At 34.9% G+C, this 19,488-nt stretch overlaps 2 protein-coding genes across 5 annotated transcripts; both read left to right on the top strand.

The window, feature by feature from the left end:
* On the top strand, positions 6,581-12,547 carry LOC109726987 (probable magnesium transporter NIPA6). 2 transcript variants are annotated; one of them, XM_020256829.1, is made up of 10 exons: positions 6,949-7,052; positions 7,226-7,295; positions 8,662-8,718; positions 8,797-8,887; positions 8,974-9,134; positions 9,482-9,609; positions 9,720-9,857; positions 10,634-10,726; positions 10,807-10,924; positions 12,251-12,547. In XM_020256829.1, exons 3-10 carry the CDS (start codon positions 8,709-8,711, stop codon positions 12,340-12,342), a joined length of 831 nt encoding a protein of 276 aa, XP_020112418.1. In that variant the 5' UTR covers positions 6,949-7,052; positions 7,226-7,295; positions 8,662-8,708; the 3' UTR covers positions 12,343-12,547. The 2 variants fall into 2 exon arrangements, with proteins under 2 accessions (XP_020112417.1, XP_020112418.1); XM_020256828.1 differs by lacking the exon at positions 7,226-7,295 and having other exon boundaries at positions 6,581-7,052.
* On the top strand, positions 13,485-19,154 carry LOC109727521 (BRCA1-A complex subunit BRE). Of its 3 annotated transcripts, none has more exons than XM_020257664.1 (14): positions 13,485-13,733; positions 13,828-13,915; positions 14,010-14,202; positions 14,280-14,370; positions 14,757-14,792; positions 14,905-15,003; positions 15,658-15,788; positions 15,950-15,998; positions 16,737-16,826; positions 16,924-16,977; positions 17,747-17,812; positions 18,074-18,171; positions 18,246-18,333; positions 18,560-19,154. In XM_020257664.1, the coding sequence occupies exons 1-13, from the start codon at positions 13,650-13,652 to the stop codon at positions 18,313-18,315; spliced, it is 1,149 nt and encodes a 382-aa protein (XP_020113253.1). In that variant the 5' UTR covers positions 13,485-13,649; the 3' UTR covers positions 18,316-18,333; positions 18,560-19,154. The 3 variants fall into 3 exon arrangements, with proteins under 3 accessions (XP_020113253.1, XP_020113250.1, XP_020113252.1); XM_020257661.1 differs by having other exon boundaries at positions 18,557-19,154; XM_020257663.1 differs by having other exon boundaries at positions 18,505-19,154.

The following is a 19,488-nucleotide window of genomic DNA, read 5'->3' as shown; positions in this document are numbered from 1 at the left end:
ATTTATTTGGCTTAATGCCATTTATCTATGACATGTATATTTGTAGACTTCAACTGTGGTGCTTTTAGAAGCACGAAGACGTTCGTGCAATCAAGTCGTTTTCGATGTAGAACTTCTGCATTAATGATCGGCTTCGTTACAATTAATTTAGAGTATTTAAAGTATATAAAAAATAAATTTTATATTTTTTTAATATCATTTGCCTATGGATCAAAAGAGCTCAAAATTAATAATTTTTAGTGATTAATATGAATTGTTTACAAGTTTAGCGGTTTAGATATATCTAAATCATGTAACTTAAATTTTGAAGTTAAAATATCATTGGCTAATTCAAATCAAATAGATTAAAAGGTTGAATAGCAAAATCAAAATTTTGAAAGAATAGATTAGTCCTTCAAATAAGTTCTATACGATTTTACTGTAAAAATATTACCAACATATGCAAAATCCTTTACCTAGAAAATTACACAAAAAAGTAAAAATGTATAACACTTATTCGAACTATAGACTATTTTGATTCGACAACTCAATCTTTCTAAATTTTAATTTTAATATCCAATTTTTTAATTTAAATGATTTGATGACTCTTCATATACAAAAATTTAAGCTACTTGCTTAATTCGATATATTTATAGTTACATAATTATATAAAATATACTAACTAAATTTGAAAAAAACCAACGGTGCATTCAAATGTTGAAATTCAAGAGTTACTATTGACTCAAATCAAAATAAGCCAAAAGATCAGATAATAAAATCAAAATTTTTAAAGATTAGGCAGCCAAATCCAAATAGTTGAGATAAAATTTGGCTAAAATATAAAAAACTTTTCTCTAAATACTCGTTGTTTCACTTTTCTCTCCCAACTTTCGAAAACCTACACCTAAAAATTTTAAAAATATTTTTAGAGAATTACAACGTCAATGGAGAGAACGAAATGATCAAATTACACTTACTTTAAAAAATTAATTTTTAATATATTTTTGTTATTTTTAAAGATATTTTCGATATAAATTATAAGAAATTGACGAAATAGTGATGGAACCTAAAATATATCAACCTAATTTTTAACATGAGAAAATATAGAATTTTAAAAGTTAGGAAGAAGGAGTGAAAAGAAAAGTGTTTATAAAAAAATTTCTATATTTTAGTCATAAATTTTATATATTTTTAACAAAAAAATAAAGAAAGAAAAGGCAAAAGAAAAAGGTAAACTTCAAATACCATCTGTGCGGTTTCGCACTTTCTCACTTTAGTATCAAGTTAGTGTCATGTGGTTTCATTTTTATCTTTTCATCTGCTTTTTTGTTAATATTTTGTTAAATTATATACAAAAAAACTTCAGATACCCTATCTAGGTTAATCGAATATTCACTTTAATATCATTTAGTTTTAATTTCGTTACTGATTTAACGAAAAAAATTAGTGAAATTGATAATAAAAGATAAAAATGAAATCACAGGATACTAGTGTCATGTGGTTTCATTTTTATCTTTTCATCTGCTTTTTTGTTAATATTTTGTTAAATTATATACAAAAAAACTTCAGATACCCTATCTAGGTTAATCGAATATTCACTTTAATATCATTTAGTTTTAATTTCGTTACTGATTTAACGAAAAAAATTAGTGAAATTGATAATAAAAGATAAAAATGAAATCACAGGATACTAAATTGATGCACTTTAAACTATAGGATACTAAAGTGAAAAAGTGTGAAATTAGGGAGATGGTATTTGAAGTTTTTTTTAGAAAAAAAAAGGAGTTATTTCGCACTCATCGGATCCCGTGTAACATGCTTGGCTGTGGCACTTTCCTTCTGAGCTTTTGTCGCAAACAGCCCACATGTTTCATTTATTTATGGTATGGCCCACAACTCCGTTATTTCTCAGCAAAATTTTTCCCATATCCTTGGATGGATGTGTCAACATCCATATAAATTAGATTGGTCAAAATGTATGTTGACCCCCTCAAGTTTAGAACATTCTGAAACAACCCCAGTGAACGTTTTTCCAAGGGTCTTCTCGGAAAGAGTTTTTTGTAACTCGCTACACCTCCTAAACTTCTCTATGTTTTCTAAATTAAGCAATTTTAATACCGACCATACCTGTTGCAGTGACTCGGGATTTATGATTAGAGATGTCAACGGGTCTGATTCGGGGCGAATTTTCAAAAACTCGAACCCGAACCCGACTTCAAACTCGAGATCCGAACCTGAATCCAAATATGATGGATTTTAAAAATCCATATCCAAACCCGAACCCGACCAAAAATTCGAAACCCGAATCCGAAACAATTATTTCTTTTTTCAATATTTCAAAATATATTATAATAAATCTAAATTTTTAAAATACAAATTCAAATATAATATCAAATATATATATATATTATACAAAATAAATTCGGGTTCGGGTCAGATACAGTCAAAATTCATATCCGAATCCATATTCAGTTAGCATCGAATATATCCGTTTTATTCGGGTTCGGATTCAGATAAAATTTCGGGTATCCATACCCATTGACATCCCTATTTATGATTGGTATTTGAAGTTTTAAATTCAAAATTTAATCGCTTCATATTTCTCGTTAAGTTTATTTCGAAAAACTGAACGAAGCAAGTAACATATTTTTTTCCCAAAAAAATAAGTTTAATAAAAAAATTGGATTGAGAAAGTGGGTAATAGCTAATTAAGAGATTAAATTTTATAAAACTTTGACCTTAAACAGCTAGAATAACTTGACTGAAAAATAAAAGTTGAGAAGGATGAAACCAAATAACGATTCAAATTGGCTGGTTGGACCATGAATCAGTCCTTCAAATAAACCGTATTTAATCATTCAAATCAATAATTCGATTAGTGAATCAATAGACCTTTTATTTTTTTGCTGAACCATTTGAATTTTTTTTTCTTATTGTTTTTTTTTTTTTGGAGAGAAAAAGACCGCTTTCTTTATTTTAGAAAAAACTTCAAAAAACCCCCTGTGGTTTCATAGTTTCTCACTTTGCCCTCCTGTGGTTTAAAATGTATCAATTTGCTCCCCTGTGATTTCTTTTTTCTCTTTTTCTTATCAATTTTATTTTTTTTTCTTAAATCAGTGATAAAGTTAAAATTAAAGGGTACTAAAATGAATATTTGATAAATCTAGATGGGTATCTAAGTTTTTTGTATATAATTTAATAAAAATTTAACGAAAAAGCTACTGAAAAGATAAAAACGAAACCACAGGGGAGCAATTTGATACATTTTAAACTATAGGGGGCAAAGTAAGAAACCACGAAACCACATAGGGGTTTTTTGAAGTTTTTCCTTTATTTTATTTAGAAATAAACTTAGCTGGAAATGTAAATCAATTAGAATTCGAACTTGGATCTCGAATACCAACCACCCAACCCTTTTGCCACTTGTACGAGAGACGGTCGGTGAATTTTTTTTTTTTTCCTTATTGTTGATCTTTTATCCAACGTTATCTTCTATTAACTTATTGGATATCTTTTAATACTATTTTTTTTTTTAGAAAAATAAATTTTAAATAAAAAAATTATAACTCTTGGAACCAGATAAAAATGCACGTGGTGACAGTCTGACTTATTGGAGCTCTCCAATGAGGGGTTGTTGGGGAGTTTTCCACTATTTTTTTTTTCCAATTCATTTGTCATTGACTCATTGCCGCATCCAAATGAACAGCTTAAATTAATTTTTAGCAATTAAATTATATTATTTATTTTTCTAATATACATGTAAATTAACGATTAATAATTTGTAACGTGTGTTGGTGTTATTGGTCGAACCGGTAACATTTCCAGCAGGGTGAGTGATTTTCAGTCATAAATGCTCACTTTCATTATTTGGTTTATAGTAAATAAATTCATCTAATTCATTCGAAACTCAAACTTTCTAAAATAGCATGATTGATTTTATTCGACTCCAGACTGAAATAAATTATAAAAATATATGAAAAAAATAATAAAATATTAATCTATTTATCATATTTTTAGTTTTTATGTTATTCACTTTCTGTCAAACGAAGAGTAGAACTGAAAAAACTTTAATTCCGTAGCCATACAAACAAATGGCAAAAAAAATAAAAATAATCTAAACTCTAGTTTATTAAAAGAAAAAACTTTAAATACTATTCCCGTGGTTTCACACTTTCTCATTTTAGTACCCTGTGGTTTAAAGTTGTATCAATTTAGTGTCCCGTGGTTTCATTTTTATCTTTTTATATTAATTTCACTAATTTTTTTGTTAAATCAGTAACAAAGTTAAAACTAAAGGATAGTAAAGTGAATATTCGATAAACTTAGGTAAAGTATCTGAAGTTTTTTATATATAATTTAATAAAATATTAACAAAAAAGCTAATAAAAGGATAAAAATAAAACAACAGAATACTAACTTGATACATTTTAAACCACAGGATACTAAAATAAGAAAGTACGAAACTATCTGAAGTTTTTTCTTATCAAAATATGGTGAGGGACTATTTCAGTAAAATTCCATAGGTGAGGGGTCTCGGTGCATTTTTACCTAAATTAAATTGGATTATACATCATCGTCAAACGTGGCAACTACTAACTACCCACGCGAAACACCTACCGTTACGGCGCTTACATTTGTAGCTGTCTCCCGCTTGGCTCTTTCCCTCTCCGGGTCGTGGTCGTGGGCCCCACCCACGCCTGTGCTCCGTACACCGCGACCACGCGCCGCGTGTCTCCACTCGGATCTAGCCCAGCTGGCACGATATTTGTTTTCATGGACCCGGTCCACCGCATCCTCCCGTAGACCCAGACACGTCGTTGAGTGCGAATACCCGAAATTTTACCGGAGCCCGAAGCCGAACTTGGCGGGTCTCCCTGATGTTAAATAAAAATGGTTTCAGATACGAATATGAAAAATAAAAACTCGACGGATTCGGACTCAGATATAAACTTTGTTTGTATTGAACCCGAACCCGAATAATAAATATTTAATATTGTATTTAAAATGTAAACATTAGATTTTAATGTAATATTATATTTTGAAGTACGGTGAAAAGAATAATTATTTCGGATTCGGAGTCTGGTTTCGGCGGTTGGGTTCGGTTTTGGATTTGGATTTTCAAACTTGGTCGGATTTGGATTCGAATTAAGGTTCGAGTTCAAGTTCAGGTTTCGATTTTGGTCGTCTGGTTCAGATTCATATTTTTGATAATCTGCTCCGAGTTGACTCGTTGACATTCCTACATAGATGGGCATTAATCTGTCATTCTTTGGATTGTGGAAGTTTTTTATATAACAGTTAAACAGTTTTTTCGTCAAAAATCGATGCCTAAATAACATTGGGGCAGTTTTTTTATATTTTAAAATATTTTGAATATATTTTATATTTGGAATGTCACATTTTTATTAATTTATCACGTCACTTTAAGTTTGAAGGTTGTTAAAAATATATAGATTCAAATCAATGAACAATTAATAATTTTCATCAAATATAGAAATAAGAACAACTCCTAACCCATGTTAATCTTATATGCTTACTAGTTAAGAATCAGTAATAATTCTATTGCTCCATCAACATCTTCAAAACTATTGGAATTGAATGATAATAATTTAAATATCTTTTAATGCAAAATGTTGAAAATTCTCGTAATATTGTAAAGCAAAAAACAAATAAGCGTTAAGACATTGAGATGAAAAAACTTTAACCGAATATAACATAGTGATATTTTTTATATTTTTGTGTGAAATGAAATTTCTGAGTAAATATTAATATTTAACAATGAAATGATCAGTAAGAAATGGATTTTCTCAGAGTCAGTTTTCTGCATAAAAGTTTTTTATATAACAAATATTATTATATGAAACGATCATTATACACAGTAAATTATTTTTATCTCACACATAAGTATACAAATAAAGATTTTTTACCATTATAGATATACATCATTTAATGTAATCGATTTGTAAGAACACTACATATAAGAGTAAACTTCAATTTGTTCCTTATGATTTAGCTCAGTTTTATTTTACCACCTTAATTCAAAAGTTGCACTTAATGCTCTATAGTTTTATCTTTATGTTTATCGAAAAAAAATCTATTTGTGATAACTAAAAAATATTTAAATGTAACTTTAAATTCACAAGATGATAAAGTAAGCATGAGCTGAATCACACGGGGCCAAAGTAAAGTCTACCCGCTCTCTTTTTAAAGATACTAAAAATTATTTTTATAGGGATAAAGCTGAGTGGCCGCTCCAATAATATTTTGTTGGAGAGTCTCTAATCCGTTGTGACGTATTAATTTTGCCTTATCTAATAATTTGTTGGGTATTTTATAATGCTTTTTTAAAAAATTAAGTCACAAAGAAAAAATTATAATTTTGGATAGAGATAAAAATAATACACGGCGAAGAATGAGACAGGGTGGTATAAGTTTTTTTTTTTTTTCCTTTTTTTATAGGATGGTCGGTCTTGGGCGGTCTATGGATGACGTGGTGCGCCCGGTGTCCATGTAAATAGTTTGTTGCGGAGCCGGCCTAGGTTTAAAAAAAAAAAAAAAAAAAAAAAAAAAAAAAAAAAAAAAAAACAACCGTTACACCGAGAAAGCGATTCCACGACACGAAACGCCCACGCCCCGTCCCTCCAATTCCCACGTCTGAGCGTCTCTCTCTCCTCTCTCTCCTCTCTGGGCCCGGTCGAGGAAGACGACGACGACGACGACGAAGACGACGATCCCCATTTCCCTCCTTCGCGCTCCCTCCCATTTTGAAAACCCTAACCCCGAATTTCGAACTCGGTGGCGGGAGATTCGGTGGTGGTGGTGGGGGATTTGACTCCCTCTCCTCTCCTTTTGTACGATCTCTTCTTTGCTGAGGAGGTGGAATTGGGTGTAGCGAGAGAGAGAGGGGAGAAGGGAGAAGGGGGAGGAGTAGGGGATTGGGGGAGTGGGGATGGGGGTTTCGGATAACACCAAGGGCCTCATCCTCGCCGTGGTGTCGAGCGCCTTCATCGGGGCGAGCTTCATCCTCAAGAAGAAGGGGCTCAAGCGCGCCGGCAAATCCGGGACTCGCGCAGGTGCCCTCCACCGAAACCCTAGATCTCGGTTCAACTTTTTCTGTTTCTACGTAGATTCGTTTGGTTTGAATTTTTGCTTTTGCATTCTGTGATATGTGGATTTGATGTGTTCTTTTTTTTTTTGGCTGTGATCCCATATTTGGTTGTCTCAATGTTGACGATCATGCTTTAAGATCTCTCGATTTCTGCGGCTCTTTCGATGTTGTTGATGAGCTGATTTTATGCTACATTTGTAAAATTGAGGTTAGATTTTCTCTATGGATCTTTTGTACTTAGGCTCTGCATTCATGTCTGTATGTTATCTGCATTTTGAGAGCACAGCGCTGGCTTTTCTTCTGGTTCTGGAGCCAACTCATGACGTAGATCTCGACAACAATAAATAAATATGCAGTAATCAGAAGCATATGTTAGAAAAGGGCACTGAAGAGGCTTTCATTCCGTCGGAGGTGACATTACGAGTTTGTTGCCACGTAGCTTGATCAGGAGGGCCTCGTTTCGAGAGGGAGATCGAACATGGATTGGAGAGATTTGTCATCCCCTGTACTTGGAATGAGATTTCCCCAGAAACGTAACAAATCTCATACATAGCTAAAGATATTTTTTGCATTTCCGTGATGCTAAAGATCATCAAACCCTCCTTAGTGCCCATTTGGCCTGGTATATTCTATTCACCTGCAGCTACCTCTACTGAAGTGTTTGGCATATAAGTTGGGGCTTTTGACGGCGGCAAGAAGCATAAATAAGATATTGAGGCTAAAATAGAAGCTGCAATTTGGAGCTTTTGATTCTGCTACAGAGAAGTTGTTGGAAGGGATTCAGTGTATGAACAATTAGTGCATCTCCAAGCAACACCACTCAAACAACGATGTGTTGAACAACTAAACTATACTGCTGGGCCAAAAAGGCCCTTAATGCAGAATGTTGTGCCAACTTGAGGAATGGCAGCTACTAGTTTTGAGAGTCTAGTATTTTGTACCGTTAAAGTTATCTTCTTAGTTTGACTTTTGATCTAAGTATTTAAAGCAAAATTGTAGCAAGTCTGGATGTCAATGCACTTATCTGGACAAAGCATGTAGTCTAAGGTTTTTATTCAATTATAAGCAGTTAAGGATCTTAGCTACTATAAAATAGCTATAGGTGCCTGTATAGAGAGCATGTTTGGCACCTCAGGTGGAATCTCTGCGTCAAGGTAACTGCATACTTGAATCAGTATTCAGTAAGGAGAATATTTAACTTTTCAAATTATACTATGGGACTTCCCAACATGATATTCTATACGGAAATCGAGATCACGAGATAATATTACTATGGTGTATGCTTTGCTGAAATAATTTCTAAAATTGGTTTATGATAAAGAAAATGTTTCTAAATGTGAATTGAAACCAATGGGAGGAACTTTGGAGGTAAAGTAGGCATAGATGTCGCAGAGCGAATTAGCAAAACTTTCTCTTTTACTAAACATTCATTGAAAGAACCGTCATTGAAACAATAATCAAATAGATATTAAGGGTGCAATGCCATACCAAAGATTAGAATAATGATATATTGAAAGGAAAGACAGACAGCTTTGTACAAACTGATTTTAATTCTCTTTCTTATTATATTGTAGGTGTTGGAGGATACACATACCTACTAGAGCCACTATGGTGGGCTGGAATGATTACCAGTAAGTCAGTCAATATTGCTGATGAAAAAAATTTATTTGGAAACTTGTTAATTTATATCCAAAGTTTCTTCACAACAGTGCTGGTTGGTGAGGTGGCAAACTTTGTTGCTTATGTTTTTGCTCCAGCAGTTCTTGTAACTCCTCTTGGTGCATTGAGTATTATTGTAAGGTAAAATCAAAAGGAACACTTTTGCTGATCTAATTTGATTTCTTGGTGAATATTATGATCTTAATATACCTCCTTGAACTGCATAGTGCTGTTTTGGCCCACTTCATGCTGAAGGAACGGTTACAAAAACTTGGTGTGCTGGGGTGTGTATCTTGCATAGTTGGTTCAGTTGTTATTGTGATTCATGCACCACAAGAGCACACACCAAGTTCGGTGGAAGAAATATGGAAGCTGGCCACTCAACCTGGTATGGTGAAGATTCTTTTGTCATTTTTCTCTAATTTACATATCCACCACTGCAAAATCAGCTTTTCAAAAACTGTCTTATAAATTTTAAAATGCCATATTTTCTTTGAAAATCATATGATCACATATATGACCTTGTACTTACAAAATGGCCTTTAAACATCATGAAATGGATGGCTAACCAACTTAAAGGCTATTTTTGGGAAGAAGCTTCTTCTCCAATTCAGTTTTTGCATGGTTATACATGTAAATAGATGATTTTACATCAACATAGATATGAAGCCCCCTTTCTTTTTTCGCATATGATGCATTATTAACTTTCCTTAAAGAACTTCTTTTCGTTGGCAGCATTTCTAGTATATGCAACGGCCACATTAGCATTTGTAGTGGCATTGATAGTACATTTTGAACCCCGCTATGGGCAGACAAACATCTTGATTTATCTAGGGATCTGTTCCTTAATGGGTTCATTGACGGTATATAATCCAATCTCGTTCTCTTAATACTTGATTATTGTTAGGTTTCACATGTTCGGAGGAATGTGTTATTTTGTTTAACCTTTTCCTTTTTCTGTGTTGCTCTACAGGTAGTTAGCATAAAGGCTATTGGAATTGCTATAAAACTTACATTGGAAGGGATAAGTCAGGTTGCTTATCCCCAGACATGGGTCTTTGTCACAGTTGCCATCGTCTGTGTCGTCTCTCAATTAAATTATCTGAACAAGGTTCTTACTTACACCTGTTTCATGTGTACTACTCACAACACAAATTAAAAGATAACATATGTTCCTGATTTTCAAGAGCTTGTATTACAGATTACAAATATGCTTTTGTTTCAAGTCATTGCATCGAATTTTGATCATCTATCGAGATTTTTATTTTGTTGAATGCCAGGATAGTAGTCTTTCCTCTCATTTTCGTCTATTCAATTAGTCTGAACTTTAGTAGATGAGGATCTTTTTTGTTGAGGGTCAAACTAGGAAGTTATCATCTAATCCCTGCTTCTGTTGATAATTGAGAGTAACTACATGAAAACAAGATTCTTTTCTGCGGTTTGTGCTGCATGGAATGTTTTGTGTCACTACACTTTTGTGTTTTATTTCCGGAGATAGTGCTAGTTTTTCTTGCCATTCCTGTCATGTTCAATTACCGGTTATTTCTGGATTCTTGTTGCTTGAGTCTTCCTGCACTAGCAAGTTAAATGGTTGTATAGGAAAGTAGTGTGTGATAGGTGATATTATGCTGCATTGGACCCTAGATTGAAATCTTTTTAATCTCTATTAGGTGTAATAGTTTTGTTGGTTGTATGTTCATGAAAAACATCTTATATGATTTTCTAGTTTCGTTTTCCATTTTCAGCTGCTATATATTCAAATATATCTATCTAGATAGTGGAAACCTATTAAGCCTTATAATTCATCGAGCGCTTTAATATGTTTTAATAAATTCTGGCAAATTCTTCAACGTACTGACACTTTTTTTTTTTCATGGCATTCCCCAGGCATTGGATACCTTCAATACAGCAATTGTTTCCCCTATTTACTATGTCATGTTTACCACCCTCACAATAGTAGCAAGTACAATAATGTTCAAGGTAGCCGCCCATCCTTGTTAGATTCTTCATTCATCTTATCTGTAGGAGTTTGGGACTAATTTTTCTTCCTACGGATGTAGGATTGGTATGGTCAAAATGTAAGCAGCATAGCCTCTGAATTCTGTGGGCTTATAACAATCATTTCTGGGACAATCCTGTTGCACACAGCTAGAGAACAGGAGGTTGCTTCTGCAGCAGGTATGAAAAAGGAATGAATTCCCTTAAGACATATCATGTAGTTTAAATAAGCAGTTTACTCGGAGAAACTAGTGTGATATTTGCTCTTACAGCAGAGCATTTAATGCAAATTATTTGTGGTGACTTGTTAGATTATTGCTGCTAAAACCTCAAGGATTTCACATTTCTTCATTTTCACTTAATCATTCCATGCTTCTTTACACATTTTCTCTAGATCGTTAATATGAGCTCCTATACCCTATTTCATACGGAAGCTTGCCAAGGAGCTTTTACATATAAAAATCTGAATATAAAAATTTGAATATATATACGTCTGTAAAATCTGAATTTTGATGCGTACCCTGAAGAGTACAGTTTCTTACACAAAATACTAGTAGCTTTAGTTGGCGAGCCGTCCAATTCATGGGGGAGTGTTGGTGAGTTAGTTTTTCACACAAGCAGGTCCTTGACATTCCGGACAACTTTAAGAAAGTCCTTAAACCACTTGATGATGCTCAGGACTTCTGGAAGAAAACATAAAGCTTAAGAAGATGAAAATTTTGGAGATTTCTTGGGATAGTTGCTGAAGTCAAGGACCTGTGTATAAATTTGCCTTTAATTTTTTGTAAAAGGGGCCCAGATATCTAAGTCCTGGATACATGCATAAGGAATTAACGTTTTAAGGGCATATATGAAACTACAGATTTTGCGGGTATATAAATAGAGAATTGTGCAGGGTTATAGACGCCTAAATTGATTCTAAAAGCTTTTATGCTGTAACGTAATTTACTTTATACTTTCATTTGGCAAGCTAAACTTCGGCACACTATTGAATGATTAGGCCTCATTTGGTATCGTTGCTGCTTTCTTGTTTACATACCATTGAATTTCTTTATGCTGCATGATTAGGCTTCGTTTGATATCGTTGCCTTTTTTTTTGTGTTTTTTTTCTTTAGCACTAATCATATATAACTTGAAGTATCGGCCAGAAGACTTTTCTCTTGTTGTCATTGTTGGTTAGCTTACAATGCAATTTTGGCCTAGTGAGGAATGGCAACTTGTTTACAAAAATTTGGATAGCAAAAAAAAAAAAGTTGTTTTCAATTTCTTTCTTTCATTGCCAAAGACACACTCCGGATACAAGGATTGCATGCAATCCACCATCTCTTCAGATAACAAGGATCGCATGCAATCAATCCATCATCTCTTTATACACTACTTCATGAAAAAATTCTGTCTTAGAAAACCAAAAAGCAAGCAATGATGCCAAACGAGGCCTTAGTGTGCAGCATTTCTTTCTTACGATGTATAGTAACTTTGTGCTTTTGGCCTGGTATTTGGATGCAGCTTCCATATCTTGGTATATCAGTATTGCCAGCGAAGATCCACTGAAGAATATCGACGATGACTATTTTGTAACATTTCAAAGTTCAGTTTGATATTTTAGCTGGAGAGTTCGCATGGAATAATTCATCGACTTCGCCTTAGTAGGGTTTCATTGAGGTTTCCTTCCTCTTTTTTTTTTTTAAACCTGGAGTGCTGTGCTGTTTCGAAGAAGGAAGAGAATAGAGTCTCTCAGTGGAATGAAAGATGAAGGGAATCAGGGATCCAACAAGCCAATGCTTAGTGTTTTGGCGGTTTTGCGTTTGGCCGTTTGAGGCATTTCTTTTCTTTTTCTTGCTTGCTTTCCCCCCCCCCCCCCCTTGTACATAGTGGTTGTAAATTATGGCTTAATGTTGTTTGTTGTTTCAATATGAGAGACATGATTGGCGTTTGTTAAATTGATGTTCAAACTTGCCGCATCATCGTTTCAACTTCTGCTTATAGTTAATTATTTTATCATATTCAATCCAATCTTGAAACTTCTGCTTATAGTTAATTATTTTATCATATTCAATCCAATTCTTGACGCCAGATAGACCCAAGGGAGATGAGAGTCATGAGCCTTTATTTTTATCTTTCTTATTTTCCATCATTGCAACCTACCAAATTGTTTATCAAACAAAAGGAATTAAAACTTTTAGTATGAAAAGAAAAACTATAATAAAATAATAAATTCTAGAGAGGCCAAAGCGAACGATTCAATAAACCAACTCTTGATATAGTAACTCTTCCAACAGCGCCACGCTCAAGAACAAATAGGGTGACGGGTCTAAATAGAAAAATTATTTTACTTGGTAAAAATATATTTACAATAATCGGTAGTTTAATATTGATGGCCCTCTAATACTGTTCACTCTGACCCTTTTAAAAAACTACATAAAATAAATAAAATTATAGCAAAAATAAATACTTCTTTAATTGCAATATGCATGCTATCACCTATTGAAAATAAAAAAAATATTTTTTTATTACACCTTTCTGGCCGAAAATATTAAACTACCGATTATTGTAAATATATTTTTACCAAGTAAAATAATTTTTCTATTTAGACCCGTCACCCTATTTGTTCTTGAGCGTGGCGCTGTTGGAAGAGTTACTATATCAAGAGTTGGTTTATTGAATCGTTCGCTTTGGNTATATATATATATATATATATATATATATATATATATATATTTTTTTTTTTTTTGGGAAAAAATGTAAGTTTCAAGAAGTTTTCCGAACAACCACCAAACGAAACCCCAACCGAGGTGGTGCTGCCACGAGCGGCAGACTGGCTCCCGTTCCCCAAAACTGAAACCGACGGGCAGGCGGACGCCACTGAGCAGACAGCCCTCGCCCTCGTCGTCGCCCCCTGACAGCCATGGCCGCCGCCGATCCCTCGCTCCCTCCTCAGATCGCCGCTCAGCTCAACTACCTCCTCTCCCACTCCCCTCTCCCCTTCAAAGTAACCACTCTCTCTCTCTCTCTCCCTCTCTCTCTCTCTCTCTCTCTCTTCGTCTCCTTCGCTGGTGATTCAAATTAGGGTTTTCTTCTTTTAGGTCGATCAAATATGGTCCGGGTGCAAGAACGGGCGCTTCTCCGACCGCTTCTCCCTCCTCGTCCCCTTCTGCCTCGACTTTGTCAAGTGTAATCTCCCCTCCTCCTCACCAATCACCTCATCCCTTTTCTCGTTCTCGTTTTCGCTTCCGTTGATGGCCGATTCCTGGTCTCGGAACCGCAGGGGACGTGATCTACAACGCGCTCTTCCCCGCCGCGGCCCCCGACTTCGTCTTCGCCCCCGACGACGACGGCTTCCGCCCCCTTGGCGGCGGGGGCAAGGGAGGAGGGGCCCCTGCTGAGAACAGCAGTAGTAGCCTCTGCGATTGGAATTGCCGAGACCCCGCGCGGTTGCTCGCCGTCGTCCACGAGCTGCGGTGAATCATTCGCTAGAGATCGCGAGATTTCGTCACTGAATTGGTGTTTATTTTTGTTGTTGTTGTTGTTGTTGTAGGGACTCGTACGCGCAGTACCAGAAGAAGCGCGTGGAGGAGCTCGACGACGCGAGGCTGAAGTTCGAAATCAGCACGATCCTCTCGAGGGAGGTGTGCTCTTGTGATTATCTGCTTGTGATTGCCAATTTTGTGAAATTTTATCGATTTTATTAGCATTGCTGATTGAGTCCATCGACTGCGAATGTTGGTCATTTCTCAAACCACTATAAATAGGAAGCCTTAGTTCTTTGGGAAAGGGCCAGAAAAAATCAAACTTTTATATGGCACAAGGATATTGTTATTTCAAAAGGCTTTCTTTTTTTGGGATTATATATGCAAAACAAGCTTCTTAATTTGAAAAAAAAAAACGTGTGTGTAGAAAGCTGCATTTTAAGATGTTAATGAATACCCAGCGAAGTTTACCGACCCTTAGTAGAGAGGCTACATAACTTGTTGGTAGTGAAAAATATCAATGCTAATTTAGTACGTGCAAACAGGGGATTGAAGTCTGCGTGGTTTCTCCACCTGATAGAGTAAGTGCTTTCTAAGATCTTAGATATTGTCTAACATGCGTACTCTGATAATGGAATGAATGATCGGAAGGTCATTGTTCATTCTCTTTCCTTCTTTGATTTCTAAATATAGCCGGCGGAGGTGAAATTTGCTGTGCCTCTATTAGATCTGGACTTCGACAAGTTGGTGCGCGAATATCCTTGGAAACATCAGCAAAAAATTTTCTTGCAGGTCTTCTCTTGCTTTCTTATTGTTGTCAGTAGGAAGTAATACTTTATTACTTTCAAGTTGAAGACAATGTATAAAAGTTTACTTGTTTTCTCTTGCTTATGTTGACTTTTATTTGTCAAATAAATGTTAGGAGATATAATAGAGTTATCTTTGACAATGACTTTTGTAGTTAATGACTTTAGCAAAAGTTCAAGATATATCACAGTGTGTCTTCTTTCTCTAAGAGTAACCAAAAGGTTCTTGTTTGATGCTTTTGGGACTTGTTTCAACTTTAAATCTGTTAGTCGGGTTTACCTTTCTATCAGATTCATAATACTAAAGTAGACTTTGTTGATGCCGGGTTTGCTCGTCACTTTGTATAATGTATCTTTAGAGACGGTCTATATTACTTCAAAATTTCTTTTTGGATTTCTTTGCCAACAGTTGGATGTGGTGTTTTAGCAGTTTTTCATTCTTTCATTGCATCCTATTGTCTATCTTTTTGATAAATTTGCTAAATCAGTGAATTCTGAGTAATACACAATCCTGACTCATTAAGGGCCATTTATACTGAAAATGGGATCTTCTGGCAAATTTTTAGTTATTGAATATATAATCTATTCTACATAATAAAAGCATCACATGCATCACGAACTTGGCTTCTGAAATTTGCAGGTTGTATATCCTGTTAGCAGAAGTTATTCCTCCATTCCTTCTGCCCCTCGAATAAAGTTAGTTTCGACTTCAGATCTGAAGGCATTATTCTCTATTGAAGATGTCAAACTCCCACCATGGTTAGATGGCATGTAAGTTAATATAGATTAAGGCTATGCATTTTTCTTCTTCTTCTTCTTTCTTTTTAATGTAGTTACGTGTTAGACTTCCTTATGCAAGATAAAAACTGCTCTTTTTCTCATTCATCTGATTCTCTGTTGCTGTCCTTTTGTTCATGTGGTTTTATGTGAAGGTGCATGGCCGAGTATCTTCCCACTGTAGAAGATAATCTCAAAGTACAGGTTGGTTATATTTTTTTTTTTTGGGAAAGCAATGTCATCTTTGCTATGACTGTGATAAGTACCAGCGGTTTTAACTTGTAAAGTTTCCTTTTAGATGATAAACACTGGCTTTAGATTAACATGACTTAGGTCATGTTTGGGTGCAGGAATGTCTCATTTGTCTCTTATCAAAACATAGTGTACCATTAGATAAAACTTAGTTGAAACTTTGGTATTGTACTTCTTTAGCTTCTAATGACTTATACATTTAATATTAACATCATTAAGATTCTAACATTACAGCTACCAGACTTTGTTTCAATGTAGCTAAAAGCAGTTAACATAGCAGCTGTTCGGACTCTAAATACCCTCTTAATAAAATTAGTTCTTAAAGCTTTGAGCAGATTGATCTGTTTGATCAAGTGTTTGACTCTCTGATGTGCTGTTACTTGAATGAATTATGCATAATGCAAGTAATTTTTTGACCCATTGATGCTATGATGTTGTACTCCTTGCTTCATATAATGTAATAATGAAAATCTCAGTAGCAGTTGAAAGCTTTGAGCTGCTTATCTATGTGCTCTTTCTAGAGGCAAGGCAACATAGTTCAATGCTCATCTTTGTATGGAATTCTCCTCGTTTCAACTTATGCACTTATGTTCTTATATTCATTTTCTAAATTAGCTTACGTATAGGTGCGAAATGTTGCTAATGCACTATGTGGCTATTCTTGCTCAATAATTTTGTATTATGTTGAAGGTTGTAGAGGCAGTTGCATCAATTGGCCAGAGAAGACGTTTTATTGAGGCTTTATCCCCTCTTTTTGGTAGGCCATTGGAAGCCGATCCGGTAAATCTCTAGGCATTCTTCCTTTTCTCCTCCCCTTCTTTTAGTTATTTCTTGTTAAGTTTCACTACAATGCTCGGTGATCAATTTTGTTCATCAGGTCTTTTGTCGGAAAGCCACGGTTCTTGCTATATCTGGGGTTTTTACATTTCTGGTATGTGGTATTCTGTTACAAAACTTGAAGTTACAATGATTTAGCTAGCATTTAATTTTAGGATAATTCTGCGGTAATTTTATTCATTTTCAGTGAGGGATCAACAATATTGATTGTTTTATATTAGTTATTAAGCTCTCAATGTTTCAGGCTGCATGCAAATTAGGTCACTTGATTGAAGATTGTTTAGTTGTTTATTAGAATTTTTAGATGGCATTATGTTGTATAGTTAAGCTATCAGATTACTACTTTGCCTTCACAGTTTTAAATATCCTTTGATGGAAAATCCCTTGTTACCCTCGATGTAAATTTATTTGATAGTAGTTAGTTTGTCGTAATCTAACCCTTGGGTTGAACCTCACTCGCCTTGAGTTGAACCTTATTTCCTATCTCTCTAAAATCTCTTTGTTTACCATCCTTTGTGGTGATTTGCTTGGGCTATAATTACTGGTGCTGTTTTAGAAGTTACTGGTAAATTTGTTAGAGTTGTTATTCAACTGGAATTGCAATTTGGTATTGCTTTAATTTTGAATCCATGGTTTTGGTATATAACTTTAAACCTGTCTACATGATGTTTACCGCAATGCATGGGAATCTCCAATCCCTAGTACATCTTAATCTATATGAAACTTTGATATTGCTTTGCACTTCTCTTGCGGACTATTGTTAGCACTTTTTTTTTTTTTGCTGTCATAAAATTACATTGGCTTCTAAATTGCAATCACTTGCGTATATGTTGACAAGGAAACATAAATAAATAAAATTGCAGATTCACTTCTCAATCCCCATTCAGTTCCCAAAGCAGCAACCTATATTGACACTGCAGAGTTCTCAGGTAACTGTTCTTACTGCTTGAACTGTTTTAGCCAGAAAAGCGCACAACCGGTCAGAAAACATCTCGAGCATGCCTGTATTTTGTATCGACTAGACATAAATGTGTTTGATAAAGACCACCTAGTAGGAATTTATGGTACATGTAATACATACCTATATGATAAATTCGATGTAAAGCACCCACTAGGAACTTCCGGTAAATGGAATACATACGACTGCTCAGAAAACATCTCAAAACACTTCTTTTAACTTTGCCGTGCAGCATTTTAACTCTCAAGGCACACCTATATTGTCACCTCCTATAAACGACTATCCGTGGAGTCCTAGATGGGATCCTGCGAAGATGGTTGAGCGCATCTTGTAAGTCCACAAACACGGTTCTTCCGAGAATCCCCTTTTCTTTGAACCATCTTTTAATCATGTTAGTATTCCAGTGATTTTCTGGTTGACGAGTGTCTGAATTTCAAGAAGTACTGCAACGATGCCATACCACAACAGCAATAACCATGAGAGGCGGCCATGGTATACCCTTTTGTATTCTTCAACTTAGCCACTCTTCTGTATTCTTCAACTTAGCCGCTGCATTTTGTTTTAGAAATATGGCTTAAATGCAAATAACCCCTCTAGATTTATTGTTATGTGCTTTAACCCTCTGATAATCAATAACCTACAACTGCGTTTTTCTTTCCTCAGCGGAGGAGCTTAATGATCGTCGTCTTCTTGTTTGTTTACCTGTATTCATTAGTAGGACACTCCCTTGCGTGCAAGCAGGCTCAAATTTCAAAAATCTAGCCCTAATTCCTCACGGAGCATTACCAGTTCGCTCGGCGAGTTAGTGTAGGGGAAAGGGGCAGACATTTGGATGGCATATACCTTCATCAGCCTGCAGGACACCGTAAAACTTCTCTTGTATATGGGTTGTCACCGGCCTGCAATTCGGCCAAAAGTTACGCTGTTGTTTGGTCATGAACACATTCGTTATTCCGTTTTGTAAATGAGAATCTCCGCGGCTTCAGATTTCATTCGTCTCGAAGGGTCTGATTGTTGATGTGCTGCTGCTGTTAACATTAGTTTGGCATTTTACCGGACGAAAGCTATGATGTCGCGATCGCAGTTAACTGTCTTTTGGATTCTCATTTTAAGGATCTCTTCTGTTGATTACAAGCATCGTTGGTGCAAAACTCAATTCATGGTTGCTCTCTTGCACAAAGATGTTTAAACAAATCAATGTCGAGGCTCGCTTACCGGCTGGGTCGGGCTTTCGAATTCCTTGTGCCCAAAGATGGTTTGCTTTGTGGTCTTCTTTGGCGTTGGTTTCGTTCTGAGTTTGATTTTTTTTTTTTTGTTTTCTTCTGCTTTTTTAATGTTAAATGTTCTGCCAATTGAATATACTAGGTGATGACTTACCTATTCCTATTCCTAGATTTAAACTGTTATTTTTCAAGAACACTTATTTTATTTAATTTTGATCATTTATTTTGTAACAGTAAAATAAAAATTAAAAATAAATATAAATTAGCTCTTAAATATATTGTTCTTAATGATGAGTCTTTGGAATCAACCATCGATATTATTATTGAATATAATTTAAGATATTTGAAACTTTTAATAAGCGAATTTATGACTATTTAATTATCTACTAAAGATTAAGTGTCTCATAAATGGACAATTTCAGCA

Source organism: Ananas comosus, linkage group 22, assembly GCF_001540865.1.
Source record: "Ananas comosus cultivar F153 linkage group 22, ASM154086v1, whole genome shotgun sequence".
Classification (NCBI taxonomy): Eukaryota; Viridiplantae; Streptophyta; class Magnoliopsida; order Poales; family Bromeliaceae; genus Ananas; species Ananas comosus.
Note: the sequence above shows the minus strand (reverse complement) of the source record. Positions and strands in the feature narration are given on the sequence as shown.

Coding starts and splice junctions, on each gene's coding strand:
- LOC109726987 (XM_020256828.1), top strand. CDS start 6,929: ATGGGGGTTTCGGATAACACCAAGGGCCTCATCCTCGCCGTGGTGTCG. Junction 8,719..8,796: donor GTGGGCTGGAATGATTACCA/GTAAGTCAGTCA, acceptor TCTTCACAACAG/TGCTGGTTGGTGAGGTGGCA. Junction 9,858..10,633: donor AATTAAATTATCTGAACAAG/GTTCTTACTTAC, acceptor GGCATTCCCCAG/GCATTGGATACCTTCAATAC.
- LOC109727521 (XM_020257664.1), top strand. CDS start 13,650: ATGGCCGCCGCCGATCCCTCGCTCCCTCCTCAGATCGCCGCTCAGCTC. Junction 15,789..15,949: donor CCACCATGGTTAGATGGCAT/GTAAGTTAATAT, acceptor TTTTATGTGAAG/GTGCATGGCCGAGTATCTTC. Junction 16,827..16,923: donor GGCCATTGGAAGCCGATCCG/GTAAATCTCTAG, acceptor TTTGTTCATCAG/GTCTTTTGTCGGAAAGCCAC.